A 15,144-nucleotide genomic window follows, 5' to 3' on the forward strand; every position below is an offset into this window, starting at 1 on the left:
TGACCGAATATGTATTTGTATGAAAACGTTATGATAAAAAAGAAAAAGAAAAAAGTGAAGTATTATATTTTATGTTTTTATTTACGGACCTAAACTTAAAGGATAATAATTTTATTAAGTTAATCCAAAGTTGGAACATCTTATACCCTAGATTAATTTTGAATCAATAATCAAAATTGAAACTTAACTAATTTTTTTTTTATAACATCCAGGAAACTTAACTAATTAATATTGAAATTTAAAAAAAAAAAAAAGATTAATCTTAAACTTTAATTTTAGGGAAAATTTCATATATGCCATTACTAAATTACAAAATATCATATTTGTCCAATTAAAATTTAAAATATCATATATACCATTTTTAATACTTTAAAATATCAAATATACCATTTTTAACTAAAACAATATCATATATACCCAAATTCATTATAGATATTATATAAGTCATCACTAATTTCAAAATATATCTAACAAGTCAATATGATATATCAAATATGTTCAAACAAGTCAATTAACTTAAATTAAATATTAAAATAATAATTAAATTTATCATTAAAATTTAAATTCGCAATTATCCATTTTTTTAGTTCATGAGTTTTTAGTGCATCAAATGTCATAGAGACAAATAAAAACATCACACATGGTTGAGTCACTTACAAACCATGATTGCAAGAACACTTAATTATATATCATGGATTCAATCGAATAACGGATTTAATAATATCAATCAAATTAATCATTTCAATAACATTGAATTAAATTTACACACTTAGATAAAAAAAAATAAAAAATACATCGATCGGAAGATAAAAACAAGAAAACACGGGTGTAACCATGAATTTCAAATTTATCATTGATACTTTAAAAACAAACTTAAATTTTTAATTTTGATTAAACTAATTTAATTGTACAATATATGCCAATGACATTTGATAAATTGAATCAATGACATATTTAATGTTTTTTTTTGAACGTTAATGGGACGGCTGCCCTTGAACATCAGAGACTGTTAGACCCCATATGTGGTCTCTATACCCACCGGGCAAGATGTGCTCAAGAAACAACGACCGTGCGTCAGGAAATCACGAGGGAGGGAAAACCCCCAACCAAGCAGCCTAAGGGCACTACACTTAATTGGGAGAAAACCTTTGCTCTCTCTAGGATTCGAACTTGTGTCAACAGGAAGGAACCCCTTCATGGGAAGACAGGGTTACCGCTGGGGTTTTAGCCTGTTAATTTTGACTAAAATTTGTTTGGAGATATATATTTGATCTTTTATTAATTAACAATAACATATTTGATACATTCATAGATTAGGAATGACATATATAATATTTTGTTACTCAATAATGACATAACTGATATATTGATAAATTAAAATTGACATATATAATATTTCAAAATTTAATTGGATAAATATGATATTTTGTAACGTAACAATGATATATATGAAATTTTCTCTTAATTTTAATCCAAATCTTAGGTTTTCCCTTTGAATATTTGTCACGGCTCATGGTTAAAATTTCGTTGTTCAGGATACATGCAAGACTTCACAATTTTACGGTGATGTTTTCATGATGTCGTATAGCCACAAAATGTTTTAAAAAATAAAAGTTTTATCCTAAATTTATATTTTAGAGAACAGCCCTTACATTATAAAGTAAGTTACAAGAGAGACCCTCTCTCTATATCATTTCAAGGGTGTAGCACCACCGCAGCAGACATTTCTATTCAATCGACGGCGAGACCTATTTTGCAAGGTCCATCACCACCTCTTTCTCATTCTCGTTTTCTTTCCTTGATATTTATTACATTTATTACTCGTAATTGTTAATCACAATTGCAAACTTTACATTATTCATTTTACTATAATAATAATTATTATTATTAGTATGATGTTTTACTGAATTTAAATTCGTAATTCAGAGTTTATCAAGTTTATTAGCCTTACATATTAGTAACGATGATATGATAGTATTGGAAAAATTATAAATAAGAAATTTTATTTTTATGCATTCAAGGTGTTTGATGTTATGCCTCACTGAAAACAGGTAAAGAAAATGAGTTACATACAAGTAATAAAAATATTCAAGTTATAGAATGGGAATATATGTGTTGTTTCCTAGAAAAGATTTTCCGGTTAGGCCATTAATAAAAATATACCATGACTTCATAGTGTGATTAACAAAAAAAAGAAGTAAGAAAAATACCGGCTAGGCTGCATATATTAGAGCCAAAGGATCTGATTTTCCCGTTAGCCTGAACGAGGATCCGTCTTTTTTTACCTTTTTAGATTTGGGGTGTCAAAATTTTTTTGATTTTACTTCTCCAAGGCTACCGAAATCGTTTTTCTTTTTCCCATAATTGTCGCTGTGAACTATTATGTGCACTTTACTCATGAAAGCTCACACCTTTGTATCTGCTTGAATCATACTAACCTTTGATATACCTTCTCAGATAGCAGAAGGAAATTATAGTAGCTCAAGATGGCAACGAGTTCTGTGTCTAATTTACGTCATGGTATGTGTTTTAAGCTTTGATTGTTGAGTACGATTAATGACTTTTCCTGTTGGATTCATGTCACTGCTATACTTTTTGAGTATTTGTAATATCGAGTAATAATATGTTTCTTGGTCAAAGAACTTTCTTCTATTTTGGTTTGCATAGATCAACTTTGGTGATTTTGTTTGACCTAAATAAAGCGTTTAACAAATCAAGCACTAATCAAGCATAATAGTACTGCACTGAAAACTGCTTTTAGATCCTTTTCAAAATTTAAATAGCTCTATAGATCAGATTGCCAGCAGTTGTTTGAGGACACTCATATCAGGGTGTCCTTGGAAATAGTTTCATGCATATCAAATATTTTTAGTAAACTTGCAGTCTCTGTAAGAAATGGTTGAATCTGTAGTTTATTTTTAGCTTTTGGTATCTGCCGTTTTGTCATTGAAAAACTTAGTTTTACTTACCTGGTTTCTTTTCTTTCTTTGATAGCTTAACAGCTTTTCCATTTTCTGATTGTTTGACCTTTTTAATGCATGAAACTAAACCAAACTAGTTGGTCATTCGCTGCTTCGGGGCCTCAGCAGTTACTCGTCAGGGATGATAAGATCACCACAGGATACTATGTGCAATAGTTTCTTGACTCAGGTCTGTTCTATATAATCGATGATGCATTTAATTTTTCTTTAGGTGACCAAAATTCCTTTGTAAGGGGTCAAAACCGGTGGGTTGGGTAATGGGTCTAAAAATTTAATCTATGGTGTGGGTCAGAATGTGTCAGGTTAGGTTGATCGTCACTCATGTATGGGTCCTCTATGAGCGTTGACAGAAGACATTATTGGGGAAAAGGAACCAGCCGCAGTGGCAGCTATATTTCTTAAATAATTAGTGTGCCGACTATGATTGGAACTCTAATTTACGAACAAATGATTTGAGAGGCTTAATGCTTTAGTAGTATACTTCAAGTGACTTTTTACCCATATTCTTCGTTTCTTTTTAAGCTACTCTTTTATTTGACTTACCGATAAAACATAACCCAAATCGACCCATCCATGAGTAAATGGGTTGAATTAGCTACCTGTATTCCTTAGTTTACTTCATTAAATCATGTCTTTTTCCAGCAAATAAGGACTTTTATCCAAATGAGATCTAATCTGAAAGTGGTAGACAACTCCGGGGCAAAGCGAGTTATGTGTATACAAGCTTGTAAGGGAAAGAAAGGAGCGAGATTAGGGGATATGATAGTTGCATCTGTGAAGGAGGCCCAACCAGGTGGAAAAGTAAAGAAAGGGCAGGTGGTATATGGTGTAGTTGTCCGTGCTGCCATGCAGAAGGGCCGTTGTGATGGAAGCGAGGTCAAGTTTGATGATAATGCCGTTGTGCTCGTCAACAAGCAAGGTGAACCAATTGGAACCAGGGTCTTTGGCCCGGTTCCACATGAGCTAAGGAAGAAAAAGCATGTCAAGATACTCAGTCTTGCACAGCATATTGCTTAAGGTATGAATCCTCAAGTACCCTTTGCTGCAACTATTTGCTTATAACATGAACAATGGTATGCTGTATAGTCAATAGCTGCGGGATAGCGGTTATCAGTCCTCCTCCATAATAGCGGTTTAAATAGCGGTCTTCCAGGTTTTTTTTTTTTTTTAAATTTCTGGCCCAAACTTAAACACAACATATTACACACTAATTTTTTCAAGTATCAATACTAATCTATCAAATATTGACACTTTTAAGCTTGACTTTTGATATTTATATTAAGTATCAAATATTAGTTATTATATATATAGAAATTGCATAATATAAAAATTACGCTATTTCACCGCGATAACCGATATCTCAAGTATCGGTCCTTGACCGTTATTTGAGCCTGGACCTCTATAACTACATAGAGGATATGGACACTAGATCACAAAAGCAAGTTCTTTTTGATTCTTTCATCACCCTTAAACTCTAGCATTGTAGAATAAGTGATTTGAATCCATGTTTGGAGTTAAGGGCAATTTTGTACTTTTACCAATAGTTCCTTTGTTAGTAGTCAGCGTCCAGGACTCCGAGTATAATCAATTAGTGGGGCTGTTTTAAGATGTGCAGAATCTTTAAGCCTTTTTAAAAATATCTTAAGATGACCTATATAATAAGGTTTCATAGTGTTATGTATGCCTGAAGCCTTTTTCACTATTATTAGATTTTTTGTTTCATGTCTCAAAAGCGTCATAACTGAAGCAATGACTGAAGGCATAGTTTTTTTACATGAATACCATGGTATCAGAGTTTTTGATGTAACTAGTCCACAAGTTCCATACAAATTACCACTCCATATGGGCTGGGAAAACGCCATGAGTTTATGGGTATGTTAGATTTGACCCTTCATGTGGTTCGGGCAAAGGCCAAAGAAATTAACAAAATACAAGTTATCTCTACTTTTCAACTTTAAAAGTGTATATGAAATCGGAAGTCCCTAAAAAGTATTTCTATATGATGTTGTGGTAATATCCGTAGTTGTCAACTCGTGAAAATTTACAACAAAATTATATAAATATGTATAGATTTATATACATACGTACAAAAACATACATTATTAAGACATTACTACTTTTAACTGATTTTCATATTATTATTTATTTTTAAAACTACATATTTAACATTGAGTTATTATTGAAGTAAGATGTTTATGAAGTACAAAATAGTGTGCATTTTCTTTATGACCCTTGCTTTGGATCATTTGTTTAGTATCAAGTTGTGTCCCTTTCAGGTTTGAGATGATAAGAGTGACCGAAGTGGCTTGAGGCTGTTAGGTGCAAGCCTATTTGGTGCAAAGTTTGAAGTTTTTAGTTCATTAGGAGAGTTCTCAGTTGGGGCCCTCATGTAAAGATTATGACTTTTTATCTTTTTACTGAGCTCTTTAGTAATAAGAGTTACTCTTCATCCCGTTCTCTATTATTTTTTAATACAATTGTCTACTTACAATTTGTATCCGTTAGGAAATGCCGAGGAGTGTCAACTTTTTATGGAAAATGGTTCGGTTACTTTTACTGTACGAAGTCATTCTCCATAACCATTATACTCTAGAAAGAAGATTATCATATATCTATTCTGATGATATTCATCAACAAAGTTGACCAAAACATTTCGGATTTTTATTTGTAAAATATATAGATTAGAATTTAAGTTTTAAACACTGTTGTTTGCTGTAACATAGGAGATTTTGGATAATGTTATAGTTTTGAAGACGAGGTTCTCCAAGGTCAAATGCGGGTACGTCCTAGCAAGATCCTTTCAGTTTCTTACATGCAAGTCCCCTACTATGAGATCACAAAATCTTGCCGGAGAGTTTGCACTTTTGAGGAGACAAAACATCCGACCCAGATCCTGACCAGGAGCAACAAATGCTCCATGACCAGCAGCTTGACTCCTGAGCCTGCACAACACCAAAATCTGAAGTCCTCAAGTTTTCAGATGGTTGGTTTACATTCTGGAACTTCAGTATCTGATCAATCCTCGCTAAAGGGATCACAGGCATTTGATTATCAGATGGTTTATCAGTCAAATATTTAGATTAAAACATGTTCATATTTTTATTGGCATCAAAATTGACCGGAGAATACTTTCAATATGTGACAATGCTCTTAACGCTGTGTCAACAATTAAGTAAAAATTGAATTTTCCATATCATAAAATGAAACACTAACTGATCTGAGATGTCACATAAAAGCAGCAAGTTTTGTTTACAAGAAAGTTTTCAAATAAAATTGTTGCAGATTGTGTAGCAGAATGCTTACGGGAAATATTCCTATAACATGCAACTACATTAATTTCAGCCGAGCGTGCAATATTCCTATAACACGTCACTAAGACATTTGACACAATGGTAATGTATATCAGTATATGAACCTATTTGCATAGTCAAAGTTGTTGCAGATTGTGTAGCAGAATACTGACGGAAATTGTTGTCAAATTTGTAACAAAAAAAAAAACACACAATCGTTTAAAGATCAAAGATCAACTATAAGGTTTGACCTTTCTGATGGTATGTCTCCTGTAGCAGAATGCTTACGGGAAATATTCCTATAACATGTCACTAACACACTAATACCAGCCGACCAGCGTGCAATATTCCTATACCACGCCACTAAGACATTTGACACAATGGTAACGTATATGAACCTATTTGCATAGTCAAGTTGTTGCAGATTGTGTAGCAGAACACTGACGGAAATTGTTGTCAAATTTGTAACAAAAAAAAACAATCGTTTAAAGATCAAAGATCAACTATAAGGTTTGGCCTTTCTGATGGTATGTCTCCTTGGCTCTATTGTCATTTTTAAGTGGAAACTTCAAGTATCACCAATGAGAAGTCTAAAGAAAAGTTCATAAAGTTTGAAGAGATTTTTTTTATCAACCACGAGCATGGTAGCCGCGCAATGCGGCGACAGTGGTGGGGAAGGCGGTCTAGTGGTTTTGATGATGGTACTATTGGTAGTAGTGGCGGTGTCAGGTGGTGTTTGTTGATGTAATTGTAATAGTGGAAATTTTTAATAGATAAAGACTTAAAATGTTAATTATTAAAATAAAGGTTTAGCGTGTAAATTTATTCATTAAGGGCAAATTTGGTATTTTATAAAAATTCTTTCCATAGTGGGTTTTTATTAAGGATAATTTAGTAATTTCGTATGTAACTATTGTGTAACTATTTCTTAAAATGGGGGGTATGATAATTTTTATAAAAGAGTATAGATAGTGAGTTGTTATATCATGATTATTTGTCATGAAGTGGTCTAAGATCATGAATAGATTTATATAAAATTTTATGTTAGCTTTTTTCCCGTAAAATTCTTTAACACAACTATATTAAATGTTTGTATAAATGTTTTATGAAATGATGATATGTCATGACATGAATAATCAAGAGTTAATATAAACCTTTAAAAGGGTTATATTATTGTAGCCTTATACTGGCAACACTCAGTGACGGAGTCAGGATTCCTACTCTGGGGTCGCCGGACAGTTTTCATGATACTAATAAGTGTAAATTAAACTACAAAATTCAATTACACCATCTGGGGTTTCCAATTACCTTAAATGTGAATAAATACTTAAAAATAGTACTAGAGTTTTATAGAAATTGTGGGGTTGCCATGGGCCTATGGCCACCACATAGCTCCTCCACTGGTAACGCTAATACTTATAAAAAAAACGAATTGCTGCAGCAAGTATCCTTTTCTTGCAGGTTGCATCCACTGTTCTCTCAAAACTCATAGCCAACGGTGGTTTCTTGTTTTCTTTCATGCTACTTCTTAAAGAATACCTTGTGTAGTCGCTGGCGTCACCACTTCTCTTCTCTCCACCATCGGCGTTGCCATCTTCCTTGCACTCTCGTATTTCCTGACATCTGTTGTTGCTTTCTTTGCTGTCTCCTCTCTTTTCCTTTTCAGCCTTTCGTTCCTTCTAGCTGCATACTCTTCATAGAACCTGCCCCTTTGGAACAAAGGATTCTCATTATAAGCATTTGCAGACTGATTTGCAGTGATGGATCCACTCAGGTTATCTTGAACCACCTTCGATAAAGCTTTTAACTCCTAAGATATCTTTTGGTATTCAGGACGGACTGCAGTTTCTTCCAAGTCAGAGGATCGTTTGGGCATACAGGATTTCGTCAAATAACCTACAAAAATCAAACAAAACAACGCTTAAGTTTTTATCTATGAATCCCATATATCTTTTATATCCAACCAATTTCAAAGATTAAACTTATGAAAGTAAACACCTTTTCATAAGTTTAGCTTAAACTAAACAAACGAATTCTCGATTCTTATTTCTTTTCGACAAAAAAAGAAGGTTCAGTCAATCATTTTCACAAACACCATGAACTGTTTTTTAGTATATGTTACACAATAGTATCATCAGCCAATATCAACGGGTATGAACAACTTTTAACCAAATCAAAAACCCATGAACAAACTCATCAGTTAGTCATTTTCACAAACACCATGAACTGTTTTTAGTACATTTTACACAAGATTGAACCCAAGAAATCTTCAGCCAATTTCGATATAAAATCATTGAATATGAACTACTTTTCACCAATTAAAAAACCCATGAACAAATTCATCAGTGAGTCATTTTCACAAACATCATGAAGTGTTTTTAGTACTCGTTACAAAGTATCGATCCCACGAAATCTCTAATAAGTACTTAACCAATTTCGATTAAAATCAACGAACATGACAACTTTTCATCAATTTAATAACCCATGAACAAATTCATCAGATATACGAAACACCGGAAAAGTTAATTTATCAACTTAATTGTTATATGTTCTTATTTTGATTTAAATTGATATGCAGATCAATTGTCAGACTTGGCCTTCCTAGTTGCTCATTGGAACCCCAGGGACCTAAGATGACTTATGCTAAAGATATAGAAGAGAGGGACTGGAAGCATAAAAGGAAGAAAGAAGAGGGACTGAAGCAGCTTTGTTGTTCTCTTTATATACAACATTAATTCTAGGGATTGGCAACATTCCCTGCCGTTATTTTCTAATTTCTGACCATTGTGTCATAACATTCTCTCTCAATGTAATCGATTATTGTTTTCTGGCATTTAGGGTTTGTTCATAACAAAACTATTTTCTATTTCTCTGGTATTAAACTTATTATCAAATATCTATCATATGGCTTTTTCGTTCTATTGTGTTTTTGTTATTGAATCATCTAAGACAATCATCAAAGTGTTTATTAGCTTTAAGTAATTTTTATCAAGTAATTACTAAAAGTAGAAAGTAAATTTCACCTAGACATTTTCACAAACATCTGTAGGGGTTTCATAATACAACCAATTTCAGCTAACGATATCGATACCCAGATACCCCAAGTAACGAAAATCAATCAAATCTCAACATCACCACTCAACTCCACATATTTTTCTAGTGGCACTACTATGCCTTCAATTACTTCTAGTTCCTGTAGGAAAAAAAGTAGAAAATTTCATGATCTCTGTTGAAGAGTTGATGATTGCATGTGCGTATGAGAATAGTGAGTCATGCAAGATGGGACTACTTGGTCTCATACTAATGCAATCAAGAATTTCATGATCTCTGTTGAAGAGTGAGATTGTAAGGTTTGGAATTTGGAGGAGGTTTTGTAGTTGAGGCATGTATAGATTGGATTATTTTCTTATTAAAGAATTTAGATGCTGAGATAGAGTTGTGATAGTTTTTAGTTGGAATACTTGGGCATGGCTAAGTTGATCTTATTGTAAATTTGTATATTTTGGATAGTAATATAATTCACTTTTACACCCAAAAAAAAAAGTAGAAAATTTAGATCAAGGTGTATGACTAATTCAAAAGCTAAAATTCTAAATAGATTCTCTAAATAGTTGTGCTTGATGAAATCGTGGATTTTTTCGAGTTGCCATAGCCTGCTGTTTGGAGCACTTTCTTGGACTACTTTCCAACCCATTTCTTGAATGAGATCATGCGTATCTAACTTATCATTTGAAACGCTTAGAAGACATTTTTCAATAAGAACACTGATTCCTATAACTGGGTCCCAAAGCTATATATCGAGTATTGAGGTAACATCTTTTACATTTTTACCTTTGTAGAAGCATGCAATGTCAAGGAATATTTTTTCCTCAGAAACATCTAGATGGTTGAAACTGAACTTCAGTAGTTCAGTGTGTCATAAATATGTTTGTTTGGTATTTTAGCTAGTCTATCTAAAGCACTTTCCCAGACATTTGATGGGCGTCCGCGGAAGAAGAACCTAAAGATTTCAAAGCTAGAGGAAGACCACCAGTACAGCGTATTGCACGGATTGACAGCTTCTCATATCCTTCTGGAGGGCTACTGTCCAAAAAGGCATGCCTACTGAAGAGCTCAACCGCATGATCCATACGTTAAAGAGCAGGTTTGTACTTGTCATCATTTCAATGAGCGCAAAGTGTTGTTGGTATAGAAGCACAAATATATTACAAAAGCGAAGGACTAGCAGAAAATAAAATCTGATGAAATCACACAAGGGAATAAAAATACAAGACTTATTCAAAGTGCAGATATTGTTGATTTTGACCAGGTGACCATCAAACCCGGTTCAAACTCACAAACCAAAACCCGGTTTAGAATTTGATCTTCTGAATAGCACTAATTATCTTTAATCCACCCTTTTTTTATAATACTCCTTCAGCTTTTCTTCTTCCCCACAATGTTCTATTAGTACTTTGTATACTTCTATAAGCAGGTTTGGAAACCGCTTACTGAAATACGCATCGAATCCTGTAGGAACATCCCCTAACAGATTTTTAATGTCTTGGTTGTATTCGTCATAGTGAGTTAATGTGTTTCTTATGGCCTCTACCAAGCCACGCACGCTATAATACTCCGTCTGTCCGTGACTTTTAAGCAACTCGATAAGGGTGATATCTAACTTGTCATTCCACTTGTGCTCAACACCTAAAGCAACGTCACCAGTTCTTTCTAGCGCTTTCAGGAGAGGTGAATTGTTGTTGTTTTGTTGCTTTTTTTTCTTACCGGAACCAGTCTTAAGGTCTTCTGAAGGTAGACGCTCACTGGCATCTCGGAGAAATGAGAGACGCTTCTTGGGATCCCAAAATAGAGGGTGATGGTATACTTCTGCTGCGGATGGTCTGGGCAACATAATAAATGCATCAGATAATATTATTAATCAAACAATTCCAGGCCCATTTATTAGAGGTCGGCATGTATTAGTTGTGGCAGGCGGTCAGCGATTTGTAACGGGTCAACATGAACCCTTTTTATGTATAACTAATGTATTAACGATTACCCAAAACTATACATACAGCTAAGAATATACTGTAATCATTTTTTTTTAACATACTGAAATTTGAATGGTTTAATTTTAAGCATTCGAAAAGTCAGTTACCTATGTACAGATTATAATTAGGACACTAGTCATCGACTAAAAGTTGGCCAACTGTAAGTTTAACTTGGTAAGTGTCTTACCTCGACTCTGGGTTACGCTGTATGAGATTTGAGACAAGATCGAAAGCTTCTGGAATATCATCTAGCAATGAGAGATGTATGGGTTTGCAGTCAGTCTTAATGTTTATATCACGCTCAGGCATGTTATCACCAAATGGGTGTCGACCACCAGTGATGCAGAAGAAAAGCAGGCAGCCCAAATTGAATAAATCAACAGCACGGGTTTGACGTTCCTTGAGAAGTGTCTCTGGTGCTAGCCAACCCGAACTGCCATCTCCTATGGAAATAGTTTATAGATGATCAACATTTACAACCTATGTACGTATGGACTTTCGAATAGTGAAAGTAGGTTCTGAATAAGAATTTTGTGAAGAATCATATGACTTGCCTGTTGCACTGGTTAAAGAAGACTTATTGGCAGGTAAGTATTTGCTAATACCCATATCTGAGACCTTTGCGCTGATAGAGCTATTTTCGTTGCATATAAGCACATTTTGAGGCTTTACGTCTCGGTGAATGTAATTAATTTTATGCAAATGAGCAAGTCCAGCTACTGTATCCCTACATTTTATGTTGGTCCCAGTAGGATCAAGAACAAGAAATATGTAATAAACTTTCTCTATTGAATGAATATAATTGTTGTTATTACACACTTCGGAATTGTTGTGCAGACTTTCATCTTGTCTTGCACACATGTTTGTCTCATGTTAAAACTATACAAATGATCATATATTTATAGACAATGAAATGGTATGAGTGAAGCGGTGTGTTGGTTCGTTGGTACTCCTTCGTGAACCATTGCATCCTTTCCTAATAGACACATATTTTCTAACCAGTAGACACAACTTTCTAACAACTTTTCTATCTAGTAACCGACTATAACTAACTATAACCAATTTTAACTTCCTAACAAGACTTAGACGATGAACACGTCCAACATTTTATAATTGCCAATAAAAATCAAACAAAAATGGTTTCACCTCTATTGTAATTACACAGCTCAGACTAACGTCAATAATTTCAATAACTCAGGAGAAGGATAACCATTGACTTCTAATGTCAGTTGCAACGACTGAACAGTTGGATTTGTTGGTGACAGAATTAGTTCATGTAAGCTACAGATGCAACGCTCCAAAGCAATGTAAACGAAGTCTTCACTATACTCAACATCATAATATCGCACAATGTTTGGATGACCATCAGATTTAATCAAATTGTCTATCTCTTTTGAAGCGATAGTATCAAAATGCGCTTTCACAATGCGCTTCACAGCTGCAAGTCGAGTACCATGAAATCCGTCCAGCACAATTGTACCGTTACTCCCTTTGCCAATTTCTATGTTAGAGAACAGTATCTTTCCAATTTTGCGTTCACTTATTTCAACATCAACTAAGGTCTCTTGAACAATCTTGGTACAAATGCAGACTCACCCCTGTACATAATATATATAGTAACAATAAGAGCATTAATTGATAGTTGTTAGCTACACGATTCAAATCATAATTCATGTTTAAAAGATAGAGTAGTAGTAGTAGATCTTAATTTACGTATTGTCTGGCGAGATATGAAAACCAGATAACGTGGCAGCTGCAGTTAAAGCAAGCCACCACTTTGTTACTCGTACTTTATCCACCTCTCCTCTAAACCAGTCATTGTATTCCTCGAAGGCTGTTATAAATTCACCTTCCTGTGTGAGGACGGATGGATCGACATGGTAGAACACAGGCAACACCCTTCGACCCATCTGATGACGGCATTCCATGATCCTGGAAAGCTCTTCCAAACACAAAGAAGAGTTGGCATAGTTTTTAGATAAAACAACTACAGCGAACCTTGATTCTTCGATGGCTTTCACAACATCTTCAGAGACGGTTTGCCTGGCATAGCCGTGTTTGAATACACGTATTCTTTCCCGAACTAGAGCAGAATAAAGATGATCTGAAAAGTTGTTGCCAGTGTCCCTAGCACAGAAACTTAGAAACACATCATGTGCCCATCCTCCTTTCCTTGTTGGTACAACACTTGAATATAATGCATGGTCCTGCTCCCTAATACCCCCAAGACCTTGTATATTGACTATTATCTCGTCAACAATCTTGTTTATGAATGCTGATTTACCCCTGTACATACATTACATGTAACAACAGCATTAGTTGTTTTTTATATATTGAATATCTACGATTTAATTATTGACGGATTAAAAAGAGGTTTACCCATAGCCAGGCAAGTTATGTTGACCAGGTAAATTGGCAGCCGCAGTTAAGGCAGCCCTCCACTTTTGTACTTTATCCACCTCTCCTCTAAACCGGTCCTCGTGTTCCTTAAAGGCCATTGCGAAATCTCTTTTCTGTCCACGAATATCGGATGGATCGACATGGTAGAACACAGGTACCACCTTCATCTGATCACGGCATTCCATGATCGACGAAAGCTCTTCCAAACACCAAGAAGAGTAGGCATAGTTTTTAGAGAGAACAACAACAGCAATCCTTGATTCTTTGATGGCTTTCACGAGTTCCTCTGAGATGGTTTCCTGTCCAAGGAGCACCAAGTCTCTGAAAACACGTATTCCTTTCAGAGTGAGAGCATGATAAAGATGATCAACAAAGTTGTAGCGAGTGTCTTGACCTCTGAAACTTAGATACACATCATATGTCCATCCTCTTTTTCTTGTTGGTACGACACTTGATGATGATGAAGACATTGGAATTGAATTGAAGCGAAGTGATTTGCAACTCAAACTGGCTGGATGTTGTTGGTTTTTTTTATCTATAACAAGACAAAGAAAAGAAAAACGAATTATCTAGAGACACTCTCTCTCTCTCTCAATATTAGAAATGAAAAACATGAAATGACACAAATGAATCTTAGACATGGGGATATTTTTTAGCACATATTAGTATTAGGGCATCCAATGGAGCTCTGGATAAATGTTTTATCATCGGAGTGAAAAGCTTTTTTCAAATCACTGAGAGAATTTCAAGTCTTGTAAAGAATTTTACACTCTCTCTCATCTTTGTTTCATAATTAAAAAGCATTAAAAAGACTATTTTGAGGTTTAACCATTGAAGCAATAACTTAATGAAAAACTTTTTAAAAAAAGCTTTTAGTATGTATATAATTTTGGAATTAAATTATAGTGTATATATATAATTTTGAAATTCAAGAGTGCGTCACAACTTTGACTTTTTCTTTGTTTTTTTTTTTTAACCTGTTTCTTATTTCTTTTTTATCTAAGTAATTAAAAAGATTTTTTTTTTTCATCTATTTTTTTTTCTTTTTTGGTTTGCTTAAGTTTTTTTTTGTTTTTTAATAAATTTTTAGTTTTTTTTTAAAGTTTTTATTGTTTTGACTTTTAAGATTTATGTCATGTTCAATGTATTTAGAACCGGAAGGTTTTTTTTCATTTTCTTTCTTTTTTGGTTTGCTTAATTTTTTTTTTTTTAAAAAGTTTTTATTGCTTTGACTTTTAAGATTCATGTCATGTTCAATGTATTTAAAACCGGACAGAAAATAAATTGTTTATTTTAAATGGTTCTAATAGCCGGTAATTTACCTATTTACCGGACAGAAAATAACACATAGAGTATCTTTTTTATTTCTCTTTTATTATACTAATTTTGTTTCTTTTTAAAAAAAAACCTATTTTAAATAAGAAAGACAACCCTGATTAGTAA

The 15,144-nt window shown here is 33.8% G+C and overlaps 2 protein-coding genes across 2 annotated transcripts; one reads left to right on the plus strand and one right to left on the minus strand.

The window, feature by feature from the left end:
- Positions 1-1,666: 1,666 nt before the first annotated feature.
- Positions 1,667-4,003, plus strand: LOC122605721 (50S ribosomal protein HLP, mitochondrial). Its single transcript, XM_043778679.1, has 4 exons — positions 1,667-1,760; positions 2,458-2,520; positions 3,059-3,150; positions 3,624-4,003. Exons 2-4 carry the CDS (start codon positions 2,487-2,489, stop codon positions 3,996-3,998), a joined length of 501 nt encoding a protein of 166 aa, XP_043634614.1. The 5' UTR covers positions 1,667-1,760; positions 2,458-2,486; the 3' UTR covers positions 3,999-4,003.
- Positions 4,004-10,550: 6,547 nt separating this feature from the next.
- On the minus strand, positions 10,551-14,171 carry LOC122602983 (serine/threonine-protein kinase/endoribonuclease IRE1b-like). The gene is made up of 6 exons (XM_043775597.1): positions 13,681-14,171; positions 13,040-13,587; positions 12,478-12,802; positions 11,856-12,028; positions 11,489-11,744; positions 10,551-11,151 (listed from the first exon to the last, which is right to left on the minus strand). Exons 1-6 carry the CDS (start codon positions 14,169-14,171, stop codon positions 10,659-10,661), a joined length of 2,286 nt encoding a protein of 761 aa, XP_043631532.1. The 3' UTR covers positions 10,551-10,658.
- Positions 14,172-15,144: the final 973 nt, after the last annotated feature.

This window comes from Erigeron canadensis, chromosome 6, assembly GCF_010389155.1.
Source record: "Erigeron canadensis isolate Cc75 chromosome 6, C_canadensis_v1, whole genome shotgun sequence".
In the NCBI taxonomy this organism is placed as follows: domain Eukaryota; kingdom Viridiplantae; phylum Streptophyta; class Magnoliopsida; order Asterales; family Asteraceae; genus Erigeron; species Erigeron canadensis.

Excerpts from the sequence above, each read along its gene's own strand:
- LOC122602983 (XM_043775597.1), bottom strand. The coding sequence starts at position 14,171 with ATGTCTTCATCATCATCAAGTGTCGTACCAACAAGAAAAAGAGGATGG. Across the intron at positions 12,803-13,039 it reads TGCAGCTGCCACGTTATCTG|AAATTGGCAAAGGGAGTAAC; the intron begins GTTTTCATATCT and ends TCTCTAACATAG. Across the intron at positions 11,152-11,488 it reads CAGCGTAACCCAGAGTCGAG|ACCATCCGCAGCAGAAGTAT; the intron begins GTAAGACACTTA and ends TATGTTGCCCAG.
- LOC122605721 (XM_043778679.1), top strand. The coding sequence starts at position 2,487 with ATGGCAACGAGTTCTGTGTCTAATTTACGTCATG. Across the intron at positions 2,521-3,058 it reads TGTGTCTAATTTACGTCATG|TTGGTCATTCGCTGCTTCGG; the intron begins GTATGTGTTTTA and ends AAACCAAACTAG. Across the intron at positions 3,151-3,623 it reads GCAATAGTTTCTTGACTCAG|CAAATAAGGACTTTTATCCA; the intron begins GTCTGTTCTATA and ends GTCTTTTTCCAG.